The following is a 13,584-nucleotide window of genomic DNA, read 5'->3' as shown; positions in this document are numbered from 1 at the left end:
GAGTTTTATTAATAATATTTTATCATTAACTACATTGAATATTATTGATTATGTTAGACATAGCATATTATATTAATTCGTTAGTCCTTACATTGAAAACTTTAGTGAGTTTTGGATTACTACTGGACTTTTGAGCTTATTATATTTTGTAAATTTTAATGATTTCAGGTCATGACTAGCTGGAGGTTGATAGAGATCCTCAGATTTTCTTTAGATTTTAATATGTATTTTTTCTTTAATTTTTTTATAGTCAAAGGCTTGTGATAAATTAGTGGTTGTACTGATTTTATGGCTAGTGTAAATTATATTTTTGGTGATTAAATAATAAAATATTTTGATGCATATGATTTTAGTTGTTTTTGTTGGTTATTATTTATATTGATGATTTTATAGAATCTCTGATACATTCTTAAAATGATGAATATATAATTCTTTCAAATTTAATTCTGAGATGTTACATGAGTAAACATTTGAGCGTGTGACACATTTTATCAGTGAAAGTCATTACACTTTTAACATTGTACCTGCCTGAGGAGCTTGCTAAGCTCGATAGTAATTGATTCTTTAATTATGAGGTGCCCGTAACCTTCATTTATGATGAACATGTGCTCCCTTTTTTTAGTCCCGTACAATACTGGCATTCTGATATAATAAGATGGGTTTAAAATTTATTGAATGTTGAACGTGTGCTCCCGTACAATACTGGCATTCTGATATAGATTATATTAAGATGGGTTTAAAATTTATTGATTGTATTCTAAAATTAGTGTAACACTATACAACACTAATCTCATAGTAAATACAATAACTTTTGTATGTATCCTAATATAATTTATATCAATATATTGATATAATATTTTTCATTAAATATAAATTAGTGGAGAGAACCAAGAGTTTAATAATATTGCGTTTAATTATCAAAAAGTAGAGAATAATGATATCAATCATTAGAGGCTATGCCATTTACTCTAAATTAAATTAGAGAGAATATATTTTAAGTAGCTATTATCAGTATTTTTATAAATTTAACATACATTTGATCGCATTAAATTTATACAAATTATTTCTTATTGCTTTATTAAAAATAGTTGTAATAATTAAAATAAATAATAATAATAAGGTGTCAGGCTTTAGGTGTTTTTGAACTTTGGAGAACCAGAAAAGCATTAATTGTGCATTGATGTTCTCATAACATCGATGATGTTCTCATAATAGTTAGGACTTAAATTTCATTGCATGATTGGAACAATAAATGCTTTTTTTTTATTATGTTCCTTCTGCTGATTCATTTAAAAATTTAACGCTCATTCATCATTAGGGTTAGAGCTTTGAAGTTAGGTTCAAATTCAGTTTATTTTTTATTTAGATCATTTTTAAATTTTAATCAATAATTTTATATAGGATTGTGAGCGAGTTGAGTCGAGCTTGAGTAATCATAATTTGAGTGTGAACTTAAAATTCAAAAACACAAGCCAAGCTTGTTTACTATATAAAAAAGAGAAAATGATTATAAGTTTAAAAAATAATAAATAATAATAAAACTATAAAAGAGAATGAAAAATTAGAAGATAATTAATGAAGAAATAAACTTTTATAAGAAAGTGATGTGTAATTTTTAAATATTTTTAAAAAATTTATGGCTTTGAACTCCGTAAATTATAATATATTTTAAATAAAAGCACCAAGGACGGTAAAGTTCTTTATCCCCTGAGTGGCGTCGGCTACAAAAAATATTGTTATTGTCTTTGTATTTCTATTAGAGTCAAATCCTTTAATAAATTCAATAAAAAAAATCATTTCTAATTATTTGTAATCAATATTTTTAGGATAAAATTAAATAATTACATTAAAATTTAATTAGCTACAAACCAACAAAAAAATTTAGAACTAGGCACAGTTTTCTAAAAGCATTAAAAAAAAAGATTTCAACAGGCGATGAAATTAACTAAAGAAGTTAGATAAGAAATAAATAGAGAAGATATAAATAAAAATCAAAACCATTTTTGTTTCTTTTCATGTATGTTAGAGTACATCAGAATTCTTTTATTTTTTTATTAAAATGTTAAATGCAAATATTTTTTCTAATTTTTTAATAAATAACTTACATTGAAATTTTTTTATTAGTTATTATGTGTCAATAAATTTCACAATTTAATTTATTCATAATCAATTTAAATTAATATACATATTTTTATGTGTTTTTATTCATAATGTATTATTATTATTATTTTAAAATTTACTTTATTTTTTCATTACTAAGTAAAATGATTTCAGAATTAATACTATAATGAAATACTAAATATAGGCTTTAATGGTATAACGTAATTTTTTGTAATTTTTTAAATAAGATAAATAGTTATTTAAAATATTATTTTCTTTAAACAATATAAATTTAAATAATAATAATAATACACTATCAATAAAAACACATTAAAATTTTTTATTCTAAATTATTTATTAAAAAATAAGAAAAAAAAATATTGGCATTTAAGATTTTAATAAAAAAATAAAAAAGCATTCTGATGTACTTCCTCTCCAACACAACTTGAAAAAAAAAATAGCTTTAAATTTTTTTATTTCTCTCCTATTTTTTCTCTATCTACACATTTAATTTATCTTTTTTAAATTATTTCTCTCTCCTAAAATCTTTTTTTAAGTTTTTATAAGTTGATCTAGTCGACTTGGCCCATTTATTTTTTGCTTATTTAATAGCTAATTAAATTATTAAAGGTAATTATTTTAAAAATTTACTCATATTTTTAAGTCTATAACCATCTTTTTTAATATAGGCAAATTCAAACCATCTTAGGAACAATTATTAGGTCAGGTGACCTAACGTAGCTCTACGTTCAGAAGCCAATAATATGTCGCCACGTGGTCTTACTTAATACCACGCGGCCCGACGACTTGACCTGAGATTGCTATGTTCGCGTATTGCTCGGTATTGCTCTAGATATTACTCGGTATTGCTAGGTATTATTTGGTATTGCTTGTCAATAATGAAAAATATCGCTCTGTGAAGACCAATACCGAGAAAAACTCGGTATTGTTCGGTATTGGCCTTCACACAATGGTATTTCTCGTTATTGCCGAGCAAAATCGGCCAATACCGAGCAAATACCGAGCAATACCTAGCAACTCGCGAACATAGCAATCCCGTCTCCGTTCCGGGGTTGTCGGGCCGCGCGGTAAATAGTGAGATCACGTGGCACTATTTTACTGGTGTTCGAACGTAGAGCTACGTCAGGTGACCGGACCAAATAAAAGTTCTCTAAAATGGCTCTCTCCAATCTTATCTGTCAGTAATGCTACTCTAACCATTTTTATAAGCCGCTTAGTAGAATAATTAGCATCTTCATTAACATTGGATCATCAATTAACTATTTAAGTCATGTAACTTAATCAGCCAGTACTTTTTTTAATTTTTTAAAGTTGTGTTCATTGCCAATTGATTCCTTTGGATCAGCTTGCACCAAAAATGGCGAAGTTAGGCGTGTGGTGCTTAAAAAGAGGAGAGGGCCTGGCCCTGTCTCAAGAAAGCAGATCTCCACCTCAATTAGATCTATAAAGATCATCATTAGGCTCTTGTGTTTATCTCTAATTAAAAGGATTAACTTAATTCAGCCTTCAGCTGCTTTCGGCCAAGTCGCAGCAATCATTACGCTTTGCACAAAGTCTCCTCCATCTCCATCAAATGTGAGTTTTTTTATTTTATTTATTTTTTATGACTATATATATTATAACAGTTTTATCGTCTAAATTTAATATAAGTAATTTCTAACTCATTTTATTTTAAATTTTAATTATATTATTGAGTATAGAATCATTGATGTACATTATTATCATTCTATCATAACTAAGTTAATGTGAAAAAAATATATTATTTTATAGTTTTGAAAAAAAAATATATCACTTAAATTATTCGTTTTATTATATTAACTGCACCTCTTATAATTTAAAAAAAAAGTATATTATTCATGTGAATAAAGGAACCAATTTTCTGATCACAGTATCAAATGATAGAGATAAATTTGAAATCTTTAATTTTTTTTTTATGATTTCAATGCAATCAAGCTGATTAAAAATTATTAAGAAATGAAAATGAAATATATTTATCAAATGTGTAAAATTAAAAAAAAACAAATAAATTAGATAAATGTTGCTACCCAACTGATTATTCATAATGCCTCAATTTAATAAGTAAATTACATAAAGTTCAATATTTCATAAAATTTATGATTCCTTTGTAATTAATGTGACAATTTTATCCATTTATAAACGTTGAAACATGAACCTTCTATCCTTCTTCTAGTAATTTAAATTTTTGATTTGTTAAAATTGGTAAAAAAAATCTTACATCAAGATAAATTTTCTTAAAAGATAAAAAAATAAATAATTATTTAAAGGGTCTTCAGAAAATTATGGTCATAAGAACTTAACTATTTTTAAATTTACATTGAAATTTATATAATTTATAATCTCATATACAAATACGGAGCGTCAGTAAATTTTTTACGAGTTTTGTCCTTTTTATTTAAGGACAAATCTGTCCTTTTCCTGTCGGATATGGCCAATGCCCAAACTCCCATCTTGAGTTATTCCCGAGATGGTTGTCAATTTTTAATCTATAATTAAGGAATATCAAGAAATATGGACCGTTGGATACGTCTTAAATTGGTAATAGTGGTGCTTAATTATAATTTATTTGATTTAACAACGATGTGGGCCCAATTAACGGCTACTGCCTCCTGCGCAAAAATGGCGTTATTATTGAGCTCTCACGTGACTCTGAACAACAGAAACAGATCCCGTATCTTTAACCTGTTTAAACCCGAATTTTTTTTTTTTGGACAATTTGAGGACTTAGCTGATTCTATAAAGACAACATGGGTGTATAGAAAAGAATAAAAAATCAGCCATCAACAAAAATTAAGGCATGACAAATTATAAAAGAAAACATGTACATCCAGTATAAGAAGAATAAAAACATATAGAAACCCTGTCTGGGTAGGACTCAGTGAAAGCTGAAATAATCATAAGTAGAAACTCAAATTCTCATTTGGTTGCTCGAAGACCATCGAAAAGGAGATGACAGGCGTCATCATTATCCACTACCCAAAAACCTGCCCATCCAAAATCGAAACTGTATCGAAAGCAGCTATAAGACAACAAAAAGGCAACTCGGATTTCAAAATAACACGAAAAGGTCGGGGAACACATAACTGTCACCAACGAGCCCAGGCTCTCAAAACCAACAAAACAACCATGATATATTATAGACGGGCAACAAAAATCCAAAAACTAATTCCAGAGTAATCTCATACATCGATGCCAAAACAAACCAACAAAAATTTGATCATCTGTAGTTCAAATCCAGCTCCTTTATAAAATTCCCACATTTTCATCTATCAAGTTTAAGGTATATGACTATAGTAATCTTCTTAGAGAGAGTGATAGCACAAACAACCCTCTCATTGAATCTCCTCTTATTGCGTTCATTCCAGAGGAAGTAGATCGTAGCATGAATGATGAGGAGAATGCCATTTTTGAGGTTATGGTCAATCGAAAGACCATCGATATGAGGTAAAGCTTGAGAGATAGTGGGTCTTAAGAAGAAGTTATGGAATTGTGGGATTAATTTTGTCAAGACCTAAAATGAGTAGTCACATTCAAACATCAAGTGAGAAGTAGTTTCAGGGCGGCCAAGGCAAAGATAGGAGTTATGATTTGAGATGTGTAAATTACTTCTTGATTTAACCTGATTCATTCATGTAAGCAATAACCAATAAGTCAATAATTAATAAAAAATATTTGATAAGTTATAGCTAAAAAATATAAGTTTTATTTTATATATTTATAAATTTTACCCACATCCATCGAAGTCAAATCGATTGGTTTTATATGATTATTACTATATGATTTTTCATGTTAAAAAATTAGGTTAATAATTTATTTTGTAGATCCATTATTTTTCTTAAAATTTATATTTTTCTATGTTTGATCTACCATTATTTAATAGATTTTATATTTTAAATGTTAGATTTAGGTTAAATTTTTTATGTAATATTAATTAACTTAACTTTTTGTTTGATTTCAATTATCTGTATCAATTATAATTGAATTTAGTCAAGGAGGCATGCTTCCTCAATAGAATGGTACAGTGATTTGCAAAAGGAAAAAAAAAAAGAAAATACACAATCCCAAATAAATTTTTGCTTAAAAAATGAAAAAATCTGCTATTTTGTATAATAAGAAACTAACCTAATTCAGAAAACCACGAATTCCTCAATTGTAAAGATAATATTTTTTTATCATAAAACAACAAAGAACTATGCTGATATTTTTCTATAAAACTTTAAATTGGAACACATAATAAAAATTACTTCTAAGCACATCTAAATGTTTAATTAATGTTAAATTTTAAGCACATAAAATTTTAAAAAGTAAGGTTTATTAAGATTTGTAAAATTTCTTATAAATTATAATAAAGTACTTGCACAACTTATCTAGTTATTTTAACCTATTGGTTGATAAATATCAACTAGAAAATTTTAAATTCAAATCCTATACATTTATTGTGCGTGTGAGTTTATCTTATGTAGGCTTCGTTTGGGACGGCTTTTGTGTTGCTTCTTAAAGCAGCTTTTAGTATAAAATTTTAATTTTTATACTAAAAAGTTGCTTTAAGAAGCAACAAGAAAGCCGTCCCAAATGAAACCTTCGTTTGGGACGGCTTTTTTATTGCTTATTGAAACAACTTTTTAAAATAAAGATAAAAATTTTTGTACTAAAAAGCAGTTTTAAGAAGCAATAAAAAAATCGTCCCAAATAAAACCTTAGTCTAAATGCCCCCCGCACAAAAAAATCAAAGTACTTTGTTAGTTTCTTCCATTAATGGATAAAAATTGATTGTTTAAAAAAAAAAAAAAAACTTTATAAGATAGGCAGCCTTTATGTTATTGGCGTGATCATTACAAGTACCACTGAGTAACCACCTCCCTTATTAAACTGTTGGCCATACTTTTATGGGTGTAATCATTGTTGTTGATGGGTGATTATGGATCAACTTTAGTCCACTTATCTACAACCAATCAAGACGTTTTTGTCATTTTAACGGGTTAACTTAAACTGACTCGAATTTTAAGGATCATGATTTGATGGAACCAAAATAGTGCTGACCGCATTTGACTGATTGTACTAATAAAATTATTCTAAAAAACATTAAAAAAGCACAAGCACTATGGCGTTGTTAATCAATTCAAATCCCTTCTAAATCTTCAGCTAATAAATATTGATCGAATATTTCATAATAAATCCCTATAATAAATGAACTACATTTACCGAACAAAGTATGGTGTTTATCTTCAATTGTACTAATTACAAGAACCTATCAATAACAAATCACCATTTCTCAAATAAGAAATTCTCTAAAAACTTCTTCCCTCAGTAACTAAACTTGGAAGGAACATGCAGGGCATTGAATATGCTTATAACAACAACAATCTTTTGTCCCACAACGTGCGGTCGGATACATGAATCCTTTTCGCCATTGTGTCTTGTTAAAGTCAAATTCTCATTTAAATCTAATAAAGAAAGACCATTTCTAATATTGTAATCATTGTTGTTCATGGGTGATTATGGATCAACTTTAATCCACTTATCTACAACCAATCAAGACGTTTTTGTTATTTTAACGGGTTAACATAAACTGACTCGAATTTTAAGGATCATGATTTGATGGAACCAAAATAGTGCTGACCGCATTTGACTGATTGTACTAATAAAATTAATCTAAAAAACATTAAAAAAGCACAAGCACTATGGCGTTGTTAATCAATTCAAATCCCTTCTAAATCTTCAGCTAATAAATACTGATTGAATATTCATAATAAATCCCTATAATAAATGAACTACATTAACAGAACAAAATTTTGTATTAAAATATGGTGTAAAACTTCTTCCCTCAGTAACTAAACCTGAAAGGAACATGCAGGGCACTTATAATAACAATAACAACAACAACAACAAGCCTTTGTCCCACTATGTGGGGTCGGCTATATGAATCCCTTTTTCGTCATTTTGTCTTTTTAAAGTCAAATTCTCATTTAAATCTAATAAAGAAAGATAATTTCTAACATTTTCTAACCAAATCTTTTTAGGTCTACCTCTATCTTTCTTAACATAAGTCAAATCTAATACCTCAACCGGGTCATCGGAAGGCCTCCGTTTAATGTGACCAAACCCATCTAAGGCGACTCTCTCTAATCTTATCTTCCACTGGAGCTACTCCAACCTTTTCACATATATGCTCATTTCGTATCCTATCTCTAAGGGTAAATCCACTCATCCACCAAAGCATCCTCATCTCTGCAACACTTAACTTAGTATTATGCTTCTTTTTTAATGACCAACATTCGGCACCATAAAACATTACAGATCTCACCACCATCTTATAGAATTTTCCCTCAAGTTTGAGGGGGACTTTTCTATCACACAACAAACCCGGTACATTCCTCCACTTCAACCATTCAATTTGAATTCTGCTGATAACATCACCATCGATTTCATCATCACTCTGAACAATAGATCAAAGATATGTAAAACGTGTACTCTTATTAATGATTTGATCGCCCAAAGTCACTATCCCCTCAGTAAGTCTATTGCGTTGAATATGCTTGATTAATTAATATCAAATAGCTATCACCATTTAGTGATTTACTACATTCTTTTCGGTAGGCTTGTGGTTTAGTACAATAGGTGGAAGCAGATAGTGTCAAGGTTGGAGTTTTATATTATAGTTATTGCGCACTTAGCTCCCACAGCAACCCTGAAATCATGACTAATGCACTTGCAAGGCAAGTTAGCTTGCTTTAAAGCCTTCAATATAATTAACATCTAGGACTGACTGCTGGGATGGTGAGTTTATACCATGACATTTTTGGAAGGCTACAAGATGTTAGAATATGAGTATAACAGATACAATGTGAAGAAAGGCGTTGTGCTATATGGACTATCATGACTTTATACACTCGACATTTGTCCACATATCTGTATCATCAATTTATGAACATTTCAATAAAAGTTTTAGAAAAGTGAGACACTCAGAGGCTAATTATATTACTAATGATGGAGAAAATGGTGGTACGGAAAAGCGAATGAATACAATGGGAAAGTGATGGTGCGGGAACTTTTATTACGTCCAGTGTAAGGACGTAGAGGAACATCCGGTTGGAGTCAAAATCCCGTCAAAAAACTCGGTATTTGCTTGGTACAACTAGGTATTATTTGATATTAACGAGAAATACCGCTTTTTGAAGACCAATACAGAGTTATACCGAGCTGTATCGAGAAATACTGAGTTGTACCGAGTTTTTCTAGGAAAAACTCGGTACAACTTCTGTATAACTCGGTATTTCTAGATTTAGCTCGGTATAACTCGGTATTGGGTCTTCAAATGATGGTATTCCTCGTTATTGTTTGGTATTGCTTGGTATTTGCTCGGTACAACTTGTTTTTTGGCGGGATTTGGCCTCCGATCGGACATTCCTCTGCGTCCAGTCGGAGGACGTAATAATTGTTCATGGTGCGGTCCCATCCATTGGCTGGTAGGAAGAGAAAGAGAGCTTTTGGATTTTTATGTTGCAGCAAATGCAACTGAATCTCCACTTTTTGACAAAGCAAGAGATTCCAAGTTTTAATAACCTAAAGTGCTGTAGTAATCCACTTTGGTGGAGTCATAACTTCACGTGGCCTTGAAAGAGGGTGGTGGCTCGCCTTCTTGGATACATATTTGTCACCTCTAAGGCTGAAGCACTAAATAAGCATGATGATAATATCTTAAGATTATTATATTTCACTTCTCCAGAATATATAAATAAAATTCAAGCCAATATTAAATACTACTAGTATAAAAGGAAACAAAATAAGTTCCAAGCAAAACTTACCCAATTTTTTAAAATTTAAGGTTCAAAAAACAAATCATTGCGAGTTGCATGGTGGAACTGTGTAAATTAAGGCTTCGTTTGGAACAGCTTTCTTGCCGCTTCTTAAAGCAGTTTTTTTAGTATAAAAATTAAAAATTTTGTACTAAAAAGTCATTTTAAGAAGCAGTAAATAAGCCGTCCCAAACGAAGCCCAAAATAGATTATGTACATACAAGTGAAGCACAAAAAAGAAATGCACCTTCGTTAGGGTTCGACGGTAACCGATCATTAGTGCAATAGCCGATCTTTAAACAAAATGGACTCTGCTCACTCTGCTCAAAGATGAATCATACTGATCCTCGGCAAGCTTAGACACCGCGCTGCCACCTCTACATAACTAGAGCTTTCAACTGTCTTTGCCGAATCTGGCATTTCATCATTAGAAACTCTGAATACAAATAAAAAGATATAAGAATCGGGAATAACCTCTTAAACGTTCAGACAAAGGCACAAGCACTTCATTATACTCACCACAACACCGCTGGAGTTATCCTCAGTGGACCTCAAAGTAAAACCTCTGGTATCAAGCAACAAGACGCTTAAAAATATTGGCAGCTTTGTTAGTTCTCTATCATCTGGCAATTATGAAGTGAGCCTGCAGGCCATGAAATTCCTTGCAACTTGACGGGAGAGCACATTAGCATGGGAATAACCCAAGTCAATCTTGGAACAAGTAATTCCATTTTAAGTTATAATTTTCAGAAGCCATGGATAGAGTTTGGATATCCCAAGACAAATTCAGAAACAAGTTCATTCAAGAGGTCATCCTTCAGCATTCTCTCAATTTCTCTTCCAATCATGTCCATGTGATCATCTATATAAAACCACCTGGTATCTAGAACCTTCTCGTCTGGTTTACCCCTACTGAGTTCCTTCTGTTGTCGAACTAAAAGGCGCCACGACTCATCAACCAATCTTCCATGACCACAAGAATTTCTTCTCTTCAACTTCACCCACGGATGAAAATCCATGCATGGGGCAAGGACCTCCGCTAGAATGGAGTTTATATGATCAAACAGAAGTTTCCTATCTGATCTAGGCCATGAATTAGCCATATGGTACTCACTCTCAAGTTTGTCAAATACATCTGGGAATACTGGATAATCCGGTGAGTAGCATGCATCAAAAAACTTATTTTGGCTGGCAGCATATATACCCGAGACAGTAAGTATGTCTAGCAAGTACAAGAAATCCCTTTCACTCTCATTCTTTAATGAATTCAAAATTTTCTTGTTAACCTCATCATCAAAAATAAGAGGTTTCGAATGCTCATCACCAGAATGAACAGTTTCCAACTCCAGAAAGTTAAGTTTTCTTTGAATATCTACAAAAGTTAATAGATGCTTTTAAGTAATATTAGATTGAAGTTCGCTGATTTTTCTCTAGTCAAAAGCATGCATCGGAGGGTTAGAATGTACCCTGAAGATCTGCAGAGAATCTTTCCAAGCATTGTGGAGTTGATTTCCCATCTTCTGATGGAGTCTCCAGAACAGAAACAGGACTTAGCCGCTCTGCAACTTTGGGTAATATGTGAGGCCCCGATACTCTGATAACATCCAAGGGAGATTCCACTAGGAGAAAGTCAACTGATGCTACCTGTACCAGAAATGCATAAATTTTAGGGTAAGAAAACCATTTTGGATGGTTAAGAATAGCCGGTTAAACATCCATCATCAACACTTCCTCTCTAGATATTCTTCAACCTTATAAATGAGCCACATATATTAACAAAAGCTCCAGAACTAAACAATTCTGACAAGCAATCAATCTTCATGCAAACGAAAAAAAAAAATAACATCAAATATCTTTACTAAAAAAAATATTGATATTGACTTTTAAAATAAGAGAGAATCTTTAAGGCTCTTCCCAGGTGTCATTTACCAGGCATCAGGAGCAGAAAGCATCACATATCATGAAAGATTTCTAAACAACCAACTTAACATTTCTACATAACACATTTCCAAATCAAATTGAATCCAAAAAGTCTCAGGCTGACAAAAGAATTGCTTAGGTCGTTCATGACCTTTCAAAGTTTGGATTCTAGGCATCAATTCTACAGGATAGACACTTATAATTAGATCACATTATAACATGATAATATGTCATATGAACCTTATCAACTAGCTTAGTGCAAAAAATGCAGCATTCATTCTAGCAAGTAATTATTCTCTTTTGATTAACAGGCAGAATGCAAATAAACAATAAAGCGGGCAGGCAAAATAGAATGCTCCAGAATTGATCGGAGCTTGAACATGAACATTAAATCTCAATATTTGATCTCTCACTGCCAAATGATCAAAACAGATTGTTGGATACTTCGGGTAAAAGAAAAGGACGAATTATCTAGCCTAGATCAAGCAAATTAAGCATATATGCATTATCAAATGTTAGTATTACCGGGGTATTGAAACAGTTGATACTCTCAAGCACATTTAGAACGGAAATTTTAAAGGACAGCTTTAAGAATGGGCAGCGTTGGCTGTTACGAAGGTATGCATGCACAAGTGCATCACCCATAAACATTTAACTTGAGAGATGCCACTTCTCCCAATAACTCACGGCTATCTTAATCATTACTTGATATCAGCTCAATTAATTGTGTTGCCATGGCACAATTTATTGAACATACTGATCAGATGTTTTACACCCCCAATACATCCTAATTGTGATTGCGAGCTCAAACTATAAAGAATGCTGTCAACGCAGTTCTTAATTCTTATTTATTTCCATTCTGCCCAATACAATGTCAACCAGGTTATAAATCCTTTTGAGTCTATTAGAAGAAAGTTTCATAGGCAAGGTAAAAACTTGACTACTATTTTTTTTAACTACACATGTGGTGGCATACAAGAGGTCAGTGATCTTAGGTATTTCAATCTAATTGAAATATTATTTAAATGATGATGGCAACTACATACCAATGAAAAAACTGACAGCCATTTGCAGATTTAAGCACAACAGAAAATTCAAACCTGGTCATCTTCAGGCTCAAATCATCCTCGACAAAATCAATCAGGGAGTAGTTTTGCTCTTCAATAACTACTTACAAAGAGAACAGTACGGACGCTCTATACTGTTTTGACAGATAGTCCTTTGGATAGTTCAGACAAGAAGAGTTACCAATGAGAGTGTCATGTCATAGTGACCCTCCAAGCAAACAGTCTCATTGACTTCATCATTTATTTCCCCTTGAAATTAACATTTTGATTCCCGGGTAAAAGAATCTGAAGATGGACCTCTCTACTCAATTTTCTAAAAATCTATATATTCCAAAAGCATTGTCAGCTAAGTTTCTAGTTTAGCTCTCGGAAATGGCAAATCAAAGCATGAATTGACAACACTAGACTTCGCTGTTCTTAAAAAATTTCAGCAATTTTCAATGAGAAGCTCCTCATAAGTACGGAGATGAGGCATATGTTCTTTGCTATTCTACTCGGCATGTGTTCTTTTGATATTCTACTCTAGAACCTACAGCCATCACTTTATCAATCATCTGCTGTCTAAATTTGTAAAGGTACTAGAAAATGAGAAAATTTGCCTGCTCCAGAAGTTTTGGCGCTTCAGCCTCTTCAGGTTATTCGAGGAGCATTTTAACGGATTA

General features: G+C 31.4%; 1 protein-coding gene across 1 annotated transcript; it reads right to left on the bottom strand.

Annotated features, from left to right (window-relative positions):
- Window positions 1–9,869: 9,869 nt before the first annotated feature.
- Window positions 9,870–12,500, bottom strand: LOC110092983. Its single transcript, XM_020817706.2, has 4 exons — window positions 12,381–12,500; window positions 11,402–11,579; window positions 10,455–11,307; window positions 9,870–10,371 (listed from the first exon to the last, which is right to left on the bottom strand). Exons 1-3 carry the CDS (start codon window positions 12,498–12,500, stop codon window positions 10,682–10,684), a joined length of 924 nt encoding a protein of 307 aa, XP_020673365.1. The 3' UTR covers window positions 9,870–10,371; window positions 10,455–10,681.
- Window positions 12,501–13,584: the final 1,084 nt, after the last annotated feature.

Source organism: Dendrobium catenatum, unplaced genomic scaffold (assembly GCF_001605985.2).
Source record: "Dendrobium catenatum unplaced genomic scaffold, ASM160598v2 fragScaff_scaffold_671, whole genome shotgun sequence".
NCBI lineage: Eukaryota > Viridiplantae > Streptophyta > Magnoliopsida > Asparagales > Orchidaceae > Dendrobium > Dendrobium catenatum.
The sequence above is the reverse complement of the archived record's forward strand: the minus strand, read 5'-3'. Positions and strand labels throughout refer to the sequence as shown.

Coding starts and splice junctions, on each gene's coding strand:
- LOC110092983 (XM_020817706.2), bottom strand. CDS start 12,500: ATGGGTGATGCACTTGTGCATGCATACCTTCGTAACAGCCAACGCTGC. Junction 11,580..12,380: donor TCAACTGTTTCAATACCCCG/GTAATACTAACA, acceptor TTTCTGGTACAG/GTAGCATCAGTTGACTTTCT. Junction 11,308..11,401: donor ATTCTCTGCAGATCTTCAGG/GTACATTCTAAC, acceptor TAACTTTTGTAG/ATATTCAAAGAAAACTTAAC.